At 35.6% G+C, this 18000-nt stretch overlaps 2 protein-coding genes across 2 annotated transcripts; one reads left to right on the top strand and one right to left on the bottom strand.

Annotated features, from left to right (window-relative positions):
* Positions 1–2181: 2181 nt before the first annotated feature.
* LOC103942390 (two-component response regulator ARR12) lies at positions 2182–6092 on the top strand. Its single transcript, XM_009352575.3, has 7 exons — positions 2182–2641; positions 3160–3312; positions 3449–3847; positions 4070–4146; positions 4227–4910; positions 5010–5432; positions 5779–6092. Exons 1-7 carry the CDS (start codon positions 2512–2514, stop codon positions 5788–5790), a joined length of 1878 nt encoding a protein of 625 aa, XP_009350850.1. The 5' UTR covers positions 2182–2511; the 3' UTR covers positions 5791–6092.
* An 823-nt stretch (positions 6093–6915) lies between these two features.
* LOC103942391 (brassinosteroid-related acyltransferase 1) lies at positions 6916–10218 on the bottom strand. The gene is made up of 3 exons (XM_009352576.3): positions 9600–10218; positions 8634–9143; positions 6916–7664 (listed from the first exon to the last, which is right to left on the bottom strand). Exons 1-3 carry the CDS (start codon positions 10074–10076, stop codon positions 7176–7178), a joined length of 1476 nt encoding a protein of 491 aa, XP_009350851.1. The 5' UTR covers positions 10077–10218; the 3' UTR covers positions 6916–7175.
* Between the last annotated feature and the right edge of the window lie 7782 nt (positions 10219–18000).

Here is an 18000-nt window from a genome sequence, read left to right on the forward strand (position 1 = left end):
TGAAAATCAATAGAAATGGTCCCTGAGATTGTCTACCATCCATCATTTTGGTCATTCGGTTAAAAACTCTTTGGACAATTTTCAAAACTTCGTAACTCAATCGTTTTTTAACCAAATTCGACCCATAATATATCAAAATGAAGATAGAAAAGTGTAGAACAAGATTATACCTATTTGTAAGCCCAATGATTGCTGGAAATGGCCAGAAAATAGCCTCAAAGGTGACTGGTCCGTGAGAAAATTGGAAAACTCGCCAGAAACTGGGTAAACTTTAAACGTTCATAACTTCTACAATACTTGACGAAATCGAGTGATTCAAAACAAAAATCATACTTCTTGACGGGATGAAGATAATGGTACCTTTCTTGAATGCTAATTCATCGTGGTTTGGTTGAAAAACTGCTCAAAAGCGGCAAACCATTTTCGAGTTAGACACTTTCGATCCGTTTTCCGGCCAAACCACGGTGAGTTAGCCATCGAGAAAGATACCATTCTCTTTGTCTTGTCGAGAAGTATAATTTTAGTTTTTGAATCACTCGAGTTCATTGAGTATTGAAGAAGTTATGAACGTTTAAAGTTTACTCAGTTTCTGGTGAGTTTTCCAGTTTTCTCGCGGACCAGTCACCTCTGAGGCTATTTTCCAGCCATTTCCGACAACCATTGGGCTTCTAAATATGTATAATCTTGTTCTACACTTTTCTATCTTCATTTTGATATATTATGGTTCGCATTTGGTTAAGAAACGATTGAGTTACGAAGCTTTGAAAACTGCCCAAGGAGTTTTTAACTGAATGACCAAAATGATGGATGATGGACAATCTCAGGGACCATTTCTATTGATTTTCAATCTCAAAGACCAAAGTGATGAGTTATGCAAATCTCATGGATCATTTTGGCTATTTAGCCTTAAGAAAATTACTCAATATTCAGTTTCGAACATTTGTAGGCGTTATGGTGACGTCACATAACTCTACTAAATTTACGACGCTATATTTTATGAACATGTTACAATAACTACACGTGTTATAAATATGAATGAATTAGTAATACTATGTGTTTAACAATATTCATAACCAAGCTAACGTTCTTGTATCATCCATTTTTGTTCTCCATTTATGCTAATATGAGACTATATAGAATTATTTGACAATAAGATGTTGCAACCAAATATAGAATGTTAACAGTTAACAGTATCATATGATCTATGTGCTAACAATGTGGTGGATAAAGATTAACTCGGGTTCGTAAATCCCCATCTCGACAAAAAAATGTCAAAATAATTTGTTTTTTCATCTTCATCTTTTTAAATAACCTCAACGGTGCAGAGAAAGTTTAATTTATGTATTGAAATATGATAAACACATAATGCACGGCTGATAGCTCCAATTTCAACCATGACTACTATGAATACTATCAAACGAATGCTCATACCACTCTAAACGCACATCAATAGTGAAGGTATACTTAGTCAAATGATGTGCGATGCCATGTTCAAATATCTCTTCATGTAAAATTTTTGACGAAATCTAATAAAACATGTATTAAAATGACCTAACTAGGAAATTTTGACAAAATAAAAGATCAAAAAGGAACAAATTTAAATAAGATTTTTATCAAGAATAAAATTTAAAAAAAGATTTTACCCAATGTGAAGCGATTAAATCATTTCAGAATCTGTAGTTAAATCTTTCAGTTGCAAATAAAAAGAATCAATTCTACTTGGTAAGATAAAATACCTTTTTCTTTTCTTATGTGTTTAAATGCGAATTCTTATGTTCCATTTTTGGAAATTTTCTAATTTGTTATTATTTTCTCGTAGACAAAAACTCTAATAACTTCTAAAAAAGTCAAAACACAATAATATCAAAAGAAGGGAAAAAAACTCAAATCAAAATTAAATTCTGATATCAAACACTGAGATTCTACTGAACCCAAAAACCAGGAAAAACAGGGTCCATTTCAGGAAAGCCAACAGAGGAAAGGACTCTGATTTCTCAGTTCACACATATAAAGATGTGATATCTACGTTTTTTTTTTTATTTCTTACATATTTTTTTAGTTTTAAACCGTCAAATTGAATAAACTGAATAAAACCAAAAGGCATAAATTAATAAAAGATACGTGAGAAGTAAAAAAAGTTGAGTAAATATCACACCCCTACATATAACTTCGATTCCGTTTCTCTCATTCTCCCTCTTCCCCTTTCTCTATCTCTCTCTCTCTCCAGAGTCTCTAGACTTACATAAACACCAAGAGAGAAAGAGAGACATTCATTATTAATATTCATTGTTTATCATTAATCACACTCCTTAATCCCTCTCTCTTCTCTCTCTCTCTCTCTCTCTCTCTCTCTCTCTCTAATCACTCATTTTCTCTGCTTCTTTGTGTTTTTTTAAGTTCTGGGTTTTGCTGGGTTTGTCAAAACCAGTAGTAAAAAGCTCCAAGATTCAAACTTTTCTCTCCTCCAAATTTTGTTGCTTGGGGTTTTTGTGAAGTTCTCTGCTTGAAAACATGATCGTTGAGCGGGTACTCGACGAACCCAGAGACCAGTTTCCCATTGGGATGCGTGTGCTTGCCGTGGACGATGATCCCATTTGCCTCAAGCTCTTAGAGGCTTTGCTCCGTCGATGCCAATATCATGGTTTGTCAATTGGGTTTTCTATCATGAATCTTCTGATTTATTTTTGCTTTGTTATCAAGCTATTTTCTTTATTGGGATAAACTGGTGTTTTGATTTAGATTTTGTGATTTTTGTTACTAAATTTCAATTGGGTTCTTGGATATATATATGCTGACTAGATTTTGTCAGTCAATTTTATATTTTTCTCTCTAATTCTGTGATTTCTTGTAATAATAATTTGCGTCTAAAATGTTGATTCTCTTTTCTAAAATTAGGAGGAAAAAAATCATGTATTGTTGCGTGAAGTTAGAAATGAGATTATCGCTTAGATATGGTAGAGCAAATGGATTCCCAATTCAATTAGGTTGAATTTGAATTCTCTGTTTCATTGTCTATAGATACAGTCATAGTTTTTGTTAGGTTTGGTTGGATTATGATAGATTGGTATATTTTGGTTGGTCTACTTTAGCATCTGAAGGTTTGACTTTCTTCCTGTAGAAAATTGGTGTGTTTATGGTATCATTTGATGGATTTTGCAGTTACGACGACGAGTCAGGCAATCACTGCATTGAAGTTGTTGAGAGAGAACAAGGATAAGTTTGATCTGGTTATCAGTGATGTGCATATGCCAGACATGGATGGATTCAAGCTGCTTGAGCTTGTCGGGCTTGAAATGGATCTCCCTGTTATAAGTAAAGCCAACTTGCACTGCGCAAATCTCTTATATTTGCTGTGTTTAGATTCTGAAATTTTGGAGTATCTTAGATCTGCAGCTTTTGTTTTTAAGTTAGGATTCATTACTAATTATGAATGTAAACATGTTCTTAGTGTTGTCTGTAAATGGGGATCACAAGCTTGTGATGAAGGGAATCACCCATGGAGCCTGCGATTACCTCCTAAAACCCGTTCGAATTGAGCAGCTGAAGAACATCTGGCAACACGTGATAAGGAGAAAGAAGGTTGATTCAAAGGACCAGAACTCTGGCAATCAAGACAAGTCTGCTGGATGTGGCGAAGGAGGAGTGGGGTCAGTAGGCACAGGGAATTCGGATCAGAATGCAAAGCTCAATAAGAAACGTAAGGATCAGAATGATGGCGAGGATGAGGATCACGATGAGGATGAATATGAAAATGACGATCCTTCAACCCAGAAAAAACCTCGTGTTGTTTGGTCTGTGGAGCTGCATCGCAAGTTTGTGGCCGCTGTTAATCAGTTGGGCATTGACAGTATGTTCTTCATCCTTGTTCAGAGCTATTTGAAAATATCCTCGTACTTTTGAAACCTTAATATGAATTCAGAACTTATACCCTAGCTTTGAGACTCCTAATAGTGAATACTTGATTCATGTATCCGGAATCTGTCATATTTTTTCATTTTCGTAACTTTTGTTTCTCACACGAAACCGTTAGATACTAATTGTTTCATTTAAATTTTTTTTTTGTATACAGAGGCTGTACCGAAAAAGATTCTAGATTTGATGAATGTTGAAAAGCTTACAAGAGAAAATGTTGCAAGCCATCTCCAGGTATAAATTCTGATATATCCTTAGTTCCCTACAATCTCTATCTTCTATTCTACGAAGCTTATTATTATTTTTCTTTGCAGAAATATAGGCTCTACCTGAAAAGAATCAGCTGTGTGGCAAACCAACAAGCTAATATGGTGGCAGCCTTAGGCACTTCGGATTCTTCATATTTGCGAACGGCATCTATGAATGGAGTTGGAAATTACCATACATTGACTGGACCTGCGCAGTTTCATAACAATGGATACAGATCCTTCCCGCCTGGTGGGATGATTGGTAGATTGAACACTCCTGCTGGAGTGGGTCTGCATTGCCTTCCTTCATCCGGAATGTTTCAATTGGGTCATGCACAGAATCCAAGCAACGCCATTAATGATCAGCCAGTCATGTTTCCTGGAAACCGTAATGGAAATATGCTTCCGCCACACTTGGAACTTGATCAACAACATAATAGGGGTTCTACCTATGGTGCACCAATTTATCCCGATTCCAGTGGTTTTACAGATGCAAAAGTGATGAATAGGTCAAATGATCCTTTCGGTCTTACAGACAACACAATGTTAAGACATACTCACGATTCTGAAGTTGGAAGAAATCATGTAATGCAGTCTTCCGTATCAATGCCCTCCTTAAAACCAGGACTGGGACCCCCATTTCTGGATCGCGGACGGTTGAATGACAACTGGTCAACCGCTGCTCAGCCATCTGCATTCCGGTCAAATTCTCTCTCAGCAAGTGACTCTTTTAAACAACCTACTCTCCTTGTAAGTAACCTGAAGGATGATATGCCTGTAATGTCCTCGCAAATTGGGAGCTCTCAGATTATTGTTTCTTCTATTAATTCAATCCCCTGTCAATTGCAGGATTCAAGAATAGGATCGCAGATCCCGGCATCTACAATGAACAATAATTCGGATCCAACAATCAACAATGACCTATTTCTGGGGTGGGATGAGCCAAAGCAGGATTCCCCGTTCCAGTCAGATGTCATGTGTAGCTCAATGAACAATTTGATGCCTGTCAATGATAATGTGGCTCCTTCCCACCAGAATTTGGACACCAGAAGCTCAGCCTTCCAACGAAACAGCGAGTTCAATTTGATCGGACAACCAAATTTTCTTGACCCCTTACTCATGAACTATGATGGTGTTGAAATATCAACTATGGATGCACCATTGAAGTTGAAGCAGCAGGGGTACCTTATGGACCAACGAAAGCCACAGGGAGGTTATGTCCCCCACAATGCTGGTTCGTTGGATGAGTTAGTGAGCTCAATGATCAAACAGGTAAGGAGCTTTTCTACCGGTCTCTTTTACTGTCAGATTCACTAACACCCCGTCTGCCCCCTGCCGGTCCGATCTGAAGAATTCATGGGCCGGCAGGTGGACGAGACAGAATGAAATTATATCTCACTGTTTACCTGCCGCACATACGTACAGGCTATTAGGAAGGCTTCTTGCTCGTCTACATGCGATTAACTTTCTATCGTATGGACAAATACTAGTTCATTGATTACCGAAAACTTAGAAATCATTGCTTATTCGCTACATTGAACTGAAGAATTTGTTGCATTACGATTGTCATATTTTCCTTTTACTTGTTTGAAAACTCAACATGAACTTGGTGATGCAGGAAAGGAGATAGGCGAAATCACCGGGAGGAAGGTTCAATCCCCGTGTAGAATACTCGTTGAGATAGCGGTTCTTCGTATTTGTGTTCGTATTTGTCTACATTGATCTCAAGTTTTGTATTTGAGTAGCAAGAATTAGTGTCCAATCTCTCTAGTTAGTTGCCGAGTAATAAGGGCTTTGTTTAATCTGTATGATGAAGAGGCATTGTCTTTCAGGCCCCGACAATGTATTATGGTGGACTAGTTTATCATGTCTCTTTGACTAAACATGCTTTGGCTTCCCATATAGTTTAATTAATTCTGCATAATTAGCACACTTCCTAATTATTTTATTTATTTTCTTTGAGATAAAAGAAAATAGAGGAATCACAAAGCATCATCAATCACATTAAAAATAATAAAGCGTCGTCTGCACGATCGATATACTAGTTCAAAATAAAAAGAAAGAATGATTTTGTGATTTTTTACCCCTTTTTTTTTTTTTTTTTTTTTTTGAGTTTTTAGCTAAAATAGTTTATGAGGTTGTCATAACTCTTCATTTTGGTCTTTGAAATTTAAAATCAATTGAAGTGGTCCCTAAGGTTTGTGAAAAATCTCTGTTAAATTGAAAAATTCACTAATTCAAGGGGATGAGTTGATTTGACCAAATAATAAATAAAAAACCTCAATTTGACTGAGAATTTTCATTGAAGGACCAAAATGATTGACGGTGGACAATTTCAGAGACCACTTCTATCAATTTTAAATATTAGATACTAAAGTGAGGAGTTATGTCAATCTCTAGACCACTTTGGTTAAAAAGCCTTTTATTTTTATATGAAGAAAGATTTGAGATAATGACACTTGTAATTTTATAGAAGCACATAGTTCGGAGAGCAAGTTATATGAAACGAGTTTACTGCTATCCTAATGTTTCGATTCCATAATACAATGTTATTTGTAAAATTTTTCTCGAGTGATGTTGCATTATTGGACTAGAATACCATAATTATAGTAAACTCGTTTAATGTAACCAAAGAAAAGTACATCTCACCATAATTTTATTTTCTTATTTTAATGAGTTAATTAGTGCTGTAATGTGCCTCACCAAACGACCATTTCAAAAATCGTGGAATAAATAACTATCTTGGAACAACTCATATGGCAAATCATAATCATATTATATAATATATAATCTCTCCACAGAACACCTTCGGACAAAAGCTCACACCCCACTACCAACAAAAAGAGAAAGTAAACTACAAACTTATACAATAATTTCAGCAAGTGTTAGGTACATTTGATTGGACAATCGAACTCGAACTCTTGACATAATCTAATCTCAACAGCATTTCTCTCGCTTCTTTCGCTATCCGAGCTTAGCCACTGAGGTTGCGGATTTGCCCGTATTCACTGCTCCTTAGCGATGAAACAAGCGAGAAAAAGTGCTGACGCTTTGCGGAAGCAATCCGACTCTCATGTCAATGCCCTTACAATCACTAGGGTTTTGCATGAAATACGCAACCTGCGGGATCAAAGAGGCCAACGGGGACGCATATGCTGCTGATTCATGCAAAAACCCTATTTTGTGGAAGGGCATTCTGGTCCAGTCAGACACCAAAGTGAGCTCGTCGAGAGGAGGCAGAGTAGTCTGTGGCCCACCAACTGCCTCCATGTATGCCTTCACGTAGGAGCTGGTGACAGACTTCTTGGCTTCTCTTATCTTCTCGATAATGGCTTTGTGCGTGGCTTCCTCCACCTGTGCCGCCGTTAGGGCAACGGAGGCCAGCACGAATGCATTGCCACTGAAACCTTGGGGAAGTGCGGGATCCACCTTGTTCCTTACGTCGACGGAAAATTGCAGGCACACCATTGCTTCCTTCCTCACTCCAAAAGCTTTGGTCTTTGTCTGCAATACTCATGACATCAATCAACCATAACACTAGTCATTCGAACTTGAATGTGGGAAGACAAGCACAATATATTACTGTCAACTGGTCTTACACACATCTATTTTACACTAGTTATTTAAACTTGAATGTGAGTAGACAAACACAATACATTACTACAACTGTGGTCCCACGAGTGATTTTTCAACGTATTATGAACACGACCAGTGCACCAAGTATAATAATATAATAAGTGGGAAACTTGAACAAAAAAAATTGTAACCAATTATATTATGACACTTGATGTACCGAGCCATGTTCTGGCGCAATAAAAAATTTCTCCTGGTCTCACCCACATTTTTTTCTTCTACAATTTTGAAAGGAAAAGGTTCCGCGTTGGTCTATACAAGTGGACCCTAGTCAATTCAATAGCTTCCAATCTTCATAAAAATTTGAACAATTTTGTTTCTGGGTTTGTTTTAAAGTAAGCTATACATGTGTCTAAATGTATGTTATATGCGTAGACATCCAAGTTCAAGATGTTTATCACAGTTTAATATTCTAAAAAAATGTTTTTATAGCCATTTTATCATTAAGAAAAATTTAACCAATACCAAAATTTTATGAAAATTCATCTCCGATTTGAGAATTGTGGATAAATCTAATTACTATTAGAATTAGAGTAATGTCAAATAGACCAACTTTTTAGACCGCATTTTTAAATCCTAAGATGTGCAACTAATAGGAATTCAGTACGTTAATCAGCACTTAAAGTAATAATAATGATCTAATTATCAACAACCACATCATATGATATACAAAATATGGTTTAAATAGATGTCCCCCTAATATTACCTTTAAACTTACTCAAAAAAATTATGAAAGTAAAAATTAGCCTAATTTATGAAAGTTTAAGGAAGCTAGTGTTTTTTTTTTTTGTTTGATTTTGCTATCTTTCACCAAGAGCGCCAATTAATTGAGAAATTTACCTTCCAGAGGTGAGCAGCCGCAACTTCAAAGGATGAACATGAAAAGCTACTCATTTCATCACCACAAACTTCTTTCTTCAAACTCTCAATCAGTGCACCACTCAGATGAAAGGTCTTATGAACATAATTACTATCAATAATTTGATTCAAAATATTGGACCCATTTTTGAGGAAATTGATCATGCGGTCATTGGATGCTGCTGCTTGCATGATCAATTGGTATAAATGATCCACGGCTGCAGCCCTTGTCACCACGGCAGAACCATCGTCGTTTCGGTTTGGCAGTAACTCTGTACTAATCCCTTTTGGAGCTTCATCAAACTTGTCCATCAATAGTGTTCCTCTGTCGTGCACTGGTAACTTAGGAATCTCCAAAACCTTGTGTTGTTTCATAGTTATGGTAGAATTAGAAGCCCATGCACTCATAAATTCATACGCCGCCGGTCCGTCGAACAACGAGTGGCTAATACCAATACCTATTGAGTAGCCTCCACAACCAAACTTGGTCACCTACAGTACCAAACCATTACAAAAATTTCAAGCCCACTTAGTTCAATTCGCAAAAGGAGGTCTTCAGTTCAAATTTTATGGACGAGAGTAGTTGACATTCTAAAAATGTCATCTCTTTGTTTTTACACATGAGGCGTGCAAGCTGATATTTTTGAAGGGCAAATAAAAACTCCCAACAAAACTATAGGTTCAGTTTTAAATCAAGCGCATACGAATTTCAGATACGGAAGTTAACTTACATATGGAAATTATATATATATGTAACTCCAACAAACCCTAATGAAGATTATATAAATTAATCCAAAAACAATCGAATATATAGAAGAATAATAGATAAAAAGGTAGATGGAGTTGGTGTTTTAATTTAAACATATTATATATATGTACATGATTTGTATCTTTTAATTAGGAAATATATCGAAATAATATAAATTCGTTGATCAGTATATAAATTACCTGAGCAACAACCAAAGGCATCTCTGAGAAGTCTTCATCAAACACAGGCTTGTGAACCAATTTCTCAAAAAATTCATTGCACTGTGATAGGTCTCCAAGCTCCGACATCTTAACCGGCGTCTCCGCCTCGACTAGAACAGCACCTTTGTTGTTGCACCATAAGTTGAGCTTGTTTTCGTGATCACAGCTCAACCTCCCCGCAGCTGGGTACCACACCGATAGCGTCTCTTCCAATCCACACTTCAAGCTTCCGAAAACCAAATCATCAGCACCATCAAGCGACAAGTTGTTGATTTTGTGATGAGCAACAGAGTTAGAATTGTAAAAGAAAACCAAGTACATATGGATTGGACTTTGCCTGTCCAAGTTTGAGAGGGTGAGAAGTTTTGGTGGGTGCAAAACTTTTGGGAGTACAGACACGGTTTTGGTGATTGAAACTAGGGTTAAGTAATCACCAATGTCATGTTCTGTGCCCATGGATATTGTACGAAAATTTGTTTCTAGCTAGCAAGGGTTTTCAAGCTTAGGTGGCCTTCACAAATGTGAGAGAGAGAAGAGGCGAGGAGATGGTAAATATATAGACATCAAAATGTAGAGGTTGCTTTGAACCAAAAAAAAATGTAGAGGTTGCACTCAGAATTTTTTTTATTATTTAAAAAAAAAGATATTCTACACTAAATTCATCTAACGATGAAAGAATAACCTTAAACTTAAACTTAAATGCAGACGAACAAAGACACTAGCTACTCTAACTAATTTGTCAAACGCTAGAAGTGGAGAAGCTCTAAAATTAGAATGAGGATACTCTCCATATCCTCTTTGTGAGGATCCCCGGATCCTCCAATCACATTCGTTCATCATACATTGTGCGGCTAGTTTTTGTCAGGTACTGTTTATATTCAATTTTAAATAATAAAAAAATTTACAATGATTTCTGATCACACGATGTACGATGAACGAATTTGATTGGAGAATCCTTGGGATCCTAACAAACAGGATCCGAAGAGAATCCTCATTCCTCAAATTAAGTTTGGACTGGAAGCACATGGTCGCGTCATTTTAATAGTAAAGTTTTTGCATGGTACTGTGTACTTTATCATCTATGAAAGTAAGGACTGAATTAATAGGTGAAAATTAAGGAAACAAGCTAAAAAGATAGTAGTAGCTGTTGTTGATGGCATATCACACGCGGATACGTGTTTAAGTTTTGATTAAAAAAAAAAAAATTTAGACACGTGTCCGCACGTGATTGATTATCAGTAGCAGCGAAGTCTTGTTCAAAGTAATTGATCATGTATGATCGATCTGTCTCGCACCTTGGAGGGAGAGAGACAGACAATAACCCCGGGGGACTACCTGTCTATATACTTGGTCCATCATCTTCCATAGGTTGGACCTCATACGTCTAATAGGTAGGACCATTTCGATCATTTTCTAATTAATGAGGTGAAAATGGAAAAAGTGAGAATAATTGAAGAAATAGGTGTATGTTGTGAAATATAGACTATATATATATATATATATATATATATATGTAGTGATATATAAAGTACATAAAACACAATATTTACAAGGTTTGGAAAGTGTGTTTACGTTCTCGGGATAGTGATAATAATTTATTTTATTATCTGAAATAATAGAAGTACAAATATAACTCTCATTATTTTTCTCTCTTCTCTCTAGCCTTGACATAGCTTCTTACTCTCCATGGAGATGATGAGAATTGGTGGTGTAGTTTATAAATGACCTCTCCACACATATTTAAAGAAAATGGCGCGAAATACAAACAAACTGACTTTTTGCTAAAGATTTGTTGTAAGCGAATTATCCACTCCTTTGTTAGTGTTTTCACCACTCACAGTTTGGTGTTTTCCATGGATGAATTCAATATCATTATAGTTTGTCATCCACATTTACAACTCCCCCTTAGATGATCACAAGTCTTCAATTGACTGTATCATTAGAACTTCTCCAATAATAACTCATGAGATGAATAGATGCATAGTCTAAAGAAAACAAAAATACTGTGCTCAAATTGCTAATGTAGCATACTCTTAATTAGATGCTCCTTCTGCTTGACGTATTCCCCTGATTACAATAATTCTGGTTTAACTAAATTGTTATCAAGTTGATGCGTGTCAATTCAGTTCTTAAAGTTTTCAAATGAAAACGTTAGAGACGTGAGTTTAGTATTGTCCCTTCTCATAAATCATCCCTTTTTTATTTGATCGATCGTTCCAAGTTAGTTAGGACGTTATTTCAGACATCATCTTCCATAACCTGACAATTGGTAAACTCTGTCCTTTTAGTTAGTTGGGAAATGGCACGATCAATGTTTATTTTTATTTTTAAATTCTCTTTTGTTTCATTCGATTTAAAGATTAACACGAAAAGAAAAAGAAGGCGTTAGAATCTATTCCTTATATAATGCGCATATATAACCATAAGAAGTTGTAGAGAAAAAACGACCACCTCGAATATACAAGGGAAAGAACTAAAAAGCTGCATAGAAACTTTGAGTTTTTGCTTTGTTTAGTCGTAAAGGTGGAGAAAATTTTCAATGTATTGAAAACATGATCTAGTATATCAAGTGAATATAACACTTGATATACTAGACCTTGTTCTCAGCACACTAAAAAATCTCTTGTAAAGGTGGACCTATCAATTGGAATTTCGAGTGAGAAATATAACAGGTTGTCATCAATTTGATGTGGTTGTTTGAGAGAGAGAAAGAGAGAGAGAGAGAGAGAGAGAGAGAGAGAGAGAGGGAGGAGGGTTGCAAGTGGCTCTTGATAGCAAAGCAAAGCAAGCGTGGTTTTAAAGGCCACCCTTTGTCTCTTCCATGTATCAACCTTTCCCAGCACCTTCCCTTATTTTCGGGGCTCTTTCTTTCGCTTCAACTTTTCTTCACTTTATAATTTATAGCCTCTCATTTATTCCTTTGTTATAATTCGTTATATTGCTTAGCAACATTGAAAAGCCAAGTATGTATTCTCAATCAATCTTTCAAAAAAGACTTACTTACACTTCTGATGTATCACCGCCGTGACATTTAGACTAATAATACATGTCATGTATTTTGAATTTCTCACATAACATCATATGATTCATTTGGAACCGTTATCTGAACATCCCGTTTCGTGTCAATCATTCTTTCATCTTTGGCATATATAAATAGAGCTATTAATCTAATTATAAAGCCATAAAGCAAAATGTGTTCTTTCTTTTGATCTACCACTGCTAGTAGACTCTACCTAGTGCATGCTCCCTCATCTTTATCTTTTTATAAATTAATTCCACTGAATTACCTACATCTACATGCATGTCTATGCTAACAGTAACACGCAATGATGAATAATCCTGTATATATACCTGATGAGTTTTACTCAAATTATTGACAGCAATTTCTGAACTACTTTAAATTGTTTTCGATCATCTCTGCAGGTCAGAGACAAGCACAGTTCGACATCACGACTTCACGACACTGTATTAATATATGAATATGTGTTACCATCAGCTGCAATAATTCCTGTACAAATTCAGATGCTGCATGTGCCTGTCCTTTCATTCCCACAGTTCTAATAATTTTTCAGAAAATAACATAAAAACATATTTATTTTGACTTAATAATTGTTTACACATGTTAATCCTGTTACTAGCCGCACTCGGTGGCGGCATACGCCATTTTTTCATGAGATTCTCTTCTCTGAGAAGAGAGTAGAGAAGCCCTACAATTTAAAAATAACATAAATAAAATAAAATGATAATCCACGAGCCAAAGAAACCCTAATAAATTAATAAATATGCAGAAGACATGTTCATGGCCTCGTGCACGGTTATCCAGTTAGTTTTCTGCTATTATATTCTCATATCATTCTTTTGTGTAAGAGCAAGAGCATCCCGGTGAAGGGTTCTATATAGGGCTGGAAAAGTGGTGGATATAATCTATTTTAGAGCTCCGAGGAATCTTTGAGGTTTTATAAAAGAATCTCTTCCAATGGGGGCTATATATGTCGGGCTCTATATGGGGCTATATATATTTATTTATGTAGTAATTTGATTAAGCGATGATTTTTTTGTTAGCTTTTCTTAAGTTGATTTTTGGACGTGCTATCTTAATTTTTTTTTTTTTTTTATGGATCTTTCAACCTAAAAAGCTCAAAATGTGACAAAGTTAGATTTAATCACTTATGAATTGTTCATTAGATTATATTATCTTATCTCAATCTCATCCGTTGAAAGAAACAAACCCCCACTTCGCCCTCTGAAATAATTTGATTTTTCATGTATAACACAACAATTTACCGAGCACCAATTGGTAAATTAGTATCATACAATTTTGAAAAAAATTATTTGAAATTTTCATCCACAATTTCATCCACCAATGCCCATGAACATTAAATCAATTTGAATTTTTAATTCTTATGGAATTTAAAACAATCATTAATTAGCCAAATTGCAAGAAAATAAGAAAAAAGAATTAAAAAATAATAATAAAAAGAGAGTATAAGTGTATTCGCAAGTGGAGGGAGAGTGATAGACTTTTGCTCATATGGGATGCTACTTTTTTTGTGGGACCCACTATTTTTTGGGGCTAGATGTAGCTCGATTTTATGTTACCCAAGAAAGGAAGTTGTTAGTCTCAGTGGTGGATCTAGCCCCATTTTCCGGCTCATTGGGGATGAAATTTCTCGCTAAGACTTGAACTGTAGTAGCCTCATAGAGGATAGAGCCCCCATTGGGGATGCTCTAAGTCTTCCAAGTTTAGAAGAACCAAAACTTTTGTTTTGCTGTCTAAATAATCTGTTACATATTAATTATTGATTAATAGGATACTAACCTCTTGCCACACACTTTTGCTTGTGGCAATTTACTTTTTTTACATTTTATTCTTTATTTATTAGTAATTTTTATTTATGTTTAGTTTGAATTTTTTCCAAAATTAAATTGTTTTATATTAGAATCGTAATTAAGAAAGAGTATTTTGGGATATCACCATTTTGGTGTGCTCCCTTTATATATATATAGAAAGATATAGATTACAATGGCTCTTAGGTTCATAACTTCATATAAATATGCTCAAAACAATTGAAGAAAATGAATGGCGAACCCTTCAAGCTACTTAAAAGAAATTAAATTGTTTTATATTAGAATCCTTCAATATATATATAGAAAGATATAGATGACAATGGCTCTTAGGTTCATAACTTCATATAAATATGCTCAAAACAATTGAAGAAAATGAATGGCGAACCCTTCAAGCTACTTTAAAGAAATTCAGAAAATGGTTGAGGCATGAACATATGCTTAATTACTTAATTACTTAATTATACTTAAACTTGGCCAACCTGGTTTAGTTGAATAATTGTACAAATGGGGTTTCTGATGACCTATATAATGATCCTACGCTTTCATGATTCGTGAAAGTCAACTAGTCGTTAATTATTTAATTATTACAGTGGTCCAAAAAAATAATTAAATTACGGTAGAGATTGGATTATGTCTCTACTTGAAGAATAATTTATGGAATTATGCATAATTGAAATCTAATCCTTTTTTTTTTTTTCATGATTTAGCTGCTGTGTTTGATTTAAAAGACATGGGCAAACTTACTTTCTGGGTTTACAAATTCATAATAAAGACAATGGGGATATTTTTGTTAATTAGTCAAAATATGCGATGGATTTAATACATAAAGTTGGAATAGAGTCTTGTAAACCTGCATCTACTCCATGCAAGCCTCATAATCAACTTTTGGTTAATGAAGGCAAGCCATTGACAGGTCCTACTCTGTACAGGAGTTTGGTTGGATCTCTTCAATATTTGACATTCATAAGACCAAATACAGCATTTGTTGGTAACTCTGTGTGTCAATTTATGAAAAATCCAATTGATATGCATTTTTCTTGCGTTAAGAGGATTTTGAGATATCTTCAAGGCACTGCAATTTGTGGAGTGACTTATTCCTCATATCCAAGATACACCAGTTCAACTGATTGCTTTCTTTGACTCTAATTGGGCTGCTGATTTGAATACTAAGAGGCCAGTCACATGTTATGTGGTGTATCTAGGAAACAATTTTTATATTATGACAACCAAGAAACAGGTTTCAGTTTCTAGAAGCTCGACTGAGGCAGATTATAAAGCTTTAGCATATACTGCTGCTGATGTTGCTTGGATTAGGTTGCTTTTGAAGGATTTGGGGTGTTGTGTTATTTACTCCTCCCACCATTTATTGTGATAACATGTCAGCCATTGCATTAAGTGCCAATCTAGTTCATCATTCGAGGATTAAACACCTTGATACAAATTATTACTTTGCCTAGGAGAGGGTTCATAAATTAGGGGATCTTCATGTTAAATACTTGCCTATTGATGAACAAACTGTTGGTGTGTTTACTAAAGGACTCTATAGTCCTACCCTTGTTCGACATTGTTGCAATCTCAAACTCGGTTACCTTACTTGAGATTGAGAGGGAATGTTGACCTATATTGCCATGTCATATGTGATAAACTTGTCTAGTAATGATAGGATTGGATTATGATAAGATTGTCATGTCATCATTAGTTTGGATAGGATTTATTATATTGGCTATAGCGTAAGAAAGGTAATTATCCTTGTATTAATAGTGAGGATAGCGATCAATACACGTAGATTACTTTCTTCTTCATCAACCTGTCTCTTTGTTCTTCTTCCTTTCTTTTCTGTCATACCGTTAAGAGTTGACACATGTTAATCCTATTACTAGCCGCACTCAGCGGCGGCACACGCCATTTTTTTCAAGAGATTTCTCTTCTCTGAGAAGAGAAGCCCTACAATTTAGAAACAAATAAATAAAATGACAATCTACGAGCCAAAGAAAACCCTAATAAATTCTATTAAATATGCAGAAAACATGTTCATGGTTTCATGCACGGATATCCAGTTCGTTTTCTGCAATTAATTATATTCTCATATCATTCTTTTGTGTACGTCTTCCAAGTTTAGAAGAACCAAAAATTTTGTTCTGTGCTGTCTAAATATTCTGTTACATTATTAATTATTGATTCATTATTAGGATATAACGATGACTCTTTGGTTCATATAAATATCAATGGCGAACCCTTCAAGCTACTCAAAAGAAATTAAGAAAATGGTTAGTCAACTTCTAAACAACGATTAAATATATTCTCATGTTACTATCTACTAATTTGAAGGCACGAACATGCTTAATTAATTATACTTGAACTTGGCCAACCTGGTGTAGTGAGTATGGTACAAATGGGGTTTCTGATGACCTAGCTATATAATCATCCTACGCTCTCATGATTTATGAAAGTCAAATACTCGTTTTTTTATTTTTAATTTTATAAAAGCGACCGTTTGGTGGCAAAGCCACGTCAGTCCACCCTTCAGGAGGCCGAGAAGACTCACAGAGGCATTTTACGCTCTTCCTGATCACTATCGTATGATCACATAGCGTCATAAATCGAACTCAAGGCTAGCCGTGTGCAATACGAGCCCCCCAACCCGCAGGCCACTCCATGGTGGTTAAAAGTCAAGTGCTCGTTAATTATCTAATATTAGTCCAAAAAATAATGAAATTAGGTAGAGGTTGGGTTGTGTCTACTTGAAGAATAATTTATGGAATTATGCGTAAAATCTATATTCTTTTTTTTCCTGTTGGATTGAAAATGTACCCCTTAAGTTGACAAAAACCGGGTAATATGTATATTATCCTATTTGCTGGCACAAGCACAAAATTCAGCGCATTTTTCACACTAATTCGTATTAAATTTGTAGCATAAGTTGGGAGGATAACATAATTTAGGTTGGTTCATAAAAAAAATTGGGGAATATTGTAGTTATTGGTATTGGTGATGATAGAGAGGTTTAGGTTTTCTGTTTCGACAACGACTCGAGAGTTGAACTTTTAAGCCATGATGAGGTACCCATCGTCGTCCACTCTTACAAATCAGTTGGTCCACTCCCATCAGACCAATATCCGACCAAGTTGCTTCAGAAATGCACAATCTCTAAAGCAACTTGGTCGGATCAAAAGGTTTCCATGCACAAAGACAAATGTGTCATCCTGTAACCGTCCCCGCTAAAATAGCTACAGACGCTAAAATGCCCTGTAGCCGCATCCCTAGCCCCGCTAGGTTCCTCTACATGACTAACATGTCAATGACTCGTGATTTATTCGATCATGTAGCTAGAAACAAGAGAGGAAGTGCAAAGAGAGAAATGAAGTGAATCATTTCCCCATCCGAAGGGAACATCTAGTGAACCGGAAGATTTCAAGGGAGACTTAAAACAGACCAATATTAAAACAAAAAACAAAAAAAACAAGTTAGTTGGGCCTGCCCGGGCCTGAAAGAGTTCAAGACTCGAGATTGGGTCGGCCCGGATGGGCAGAGC

The sequence above is a fragment of a genome, unplaced genomic scaffold (assembly GCF_019419815.1).
Source record: "Pyrus x bretschneideri cultivar Hongxiangsu unplaced genomic scaffold, Pyrus_bretschneideri_v1 Contig28, whole genome shotgun sequence".
In the NCBI taxonomy this organism is placed as follows: Eukaryota; Viridiplantae; Streptophyta; class Magnoliopsida; order Rosales; family Rosaceae; genus Pyrus; species Pyrus x bretschneideri.

Coding starts and splice junctions, on each gene's coding strand:
- LOC103942391 (XM_009352576.3), bottom strand. CDS start 10,076: ATGGGCACAGAACATGACATTGGTGATTACTTAACCCTAGTTTCAATC. Junction 9,144..9,599: donor TGCCTTTGGTTGTTGCTCAG/GTAATTTATATA, acceptor TTGGTACTGTAG/GTGACCAAGTTTGGTTGTGG. Junction 7,665..8,633: donor CGGCTGCTCACCTCTGGAAG/GTAAATTTCTCA, acceptor TGAGTATTGCAG/ACAAAGACCAAAGCTTTTGG.
- LOC103942390 (XM_009352575.3), top strand. CDS start 2,512: ATGATCGTTGAGCGGGTACTCGACGAACCCAGAGACCAGTTTCCCATT. Junction 2,642..3,159: donor CCGTCGATGCCAATATCATG/GTTTGTCAATTG, acceptor TGGATTTTGCAG/TTACGACGACGAGTCAGGCA. Junction 4,911..5,009: donor TTAAACAACCTACTCTCCTT/GTAAGTAACCTG, acceptor TGTCAATTGCAG/GATTCAAGAATAGGATCGCA.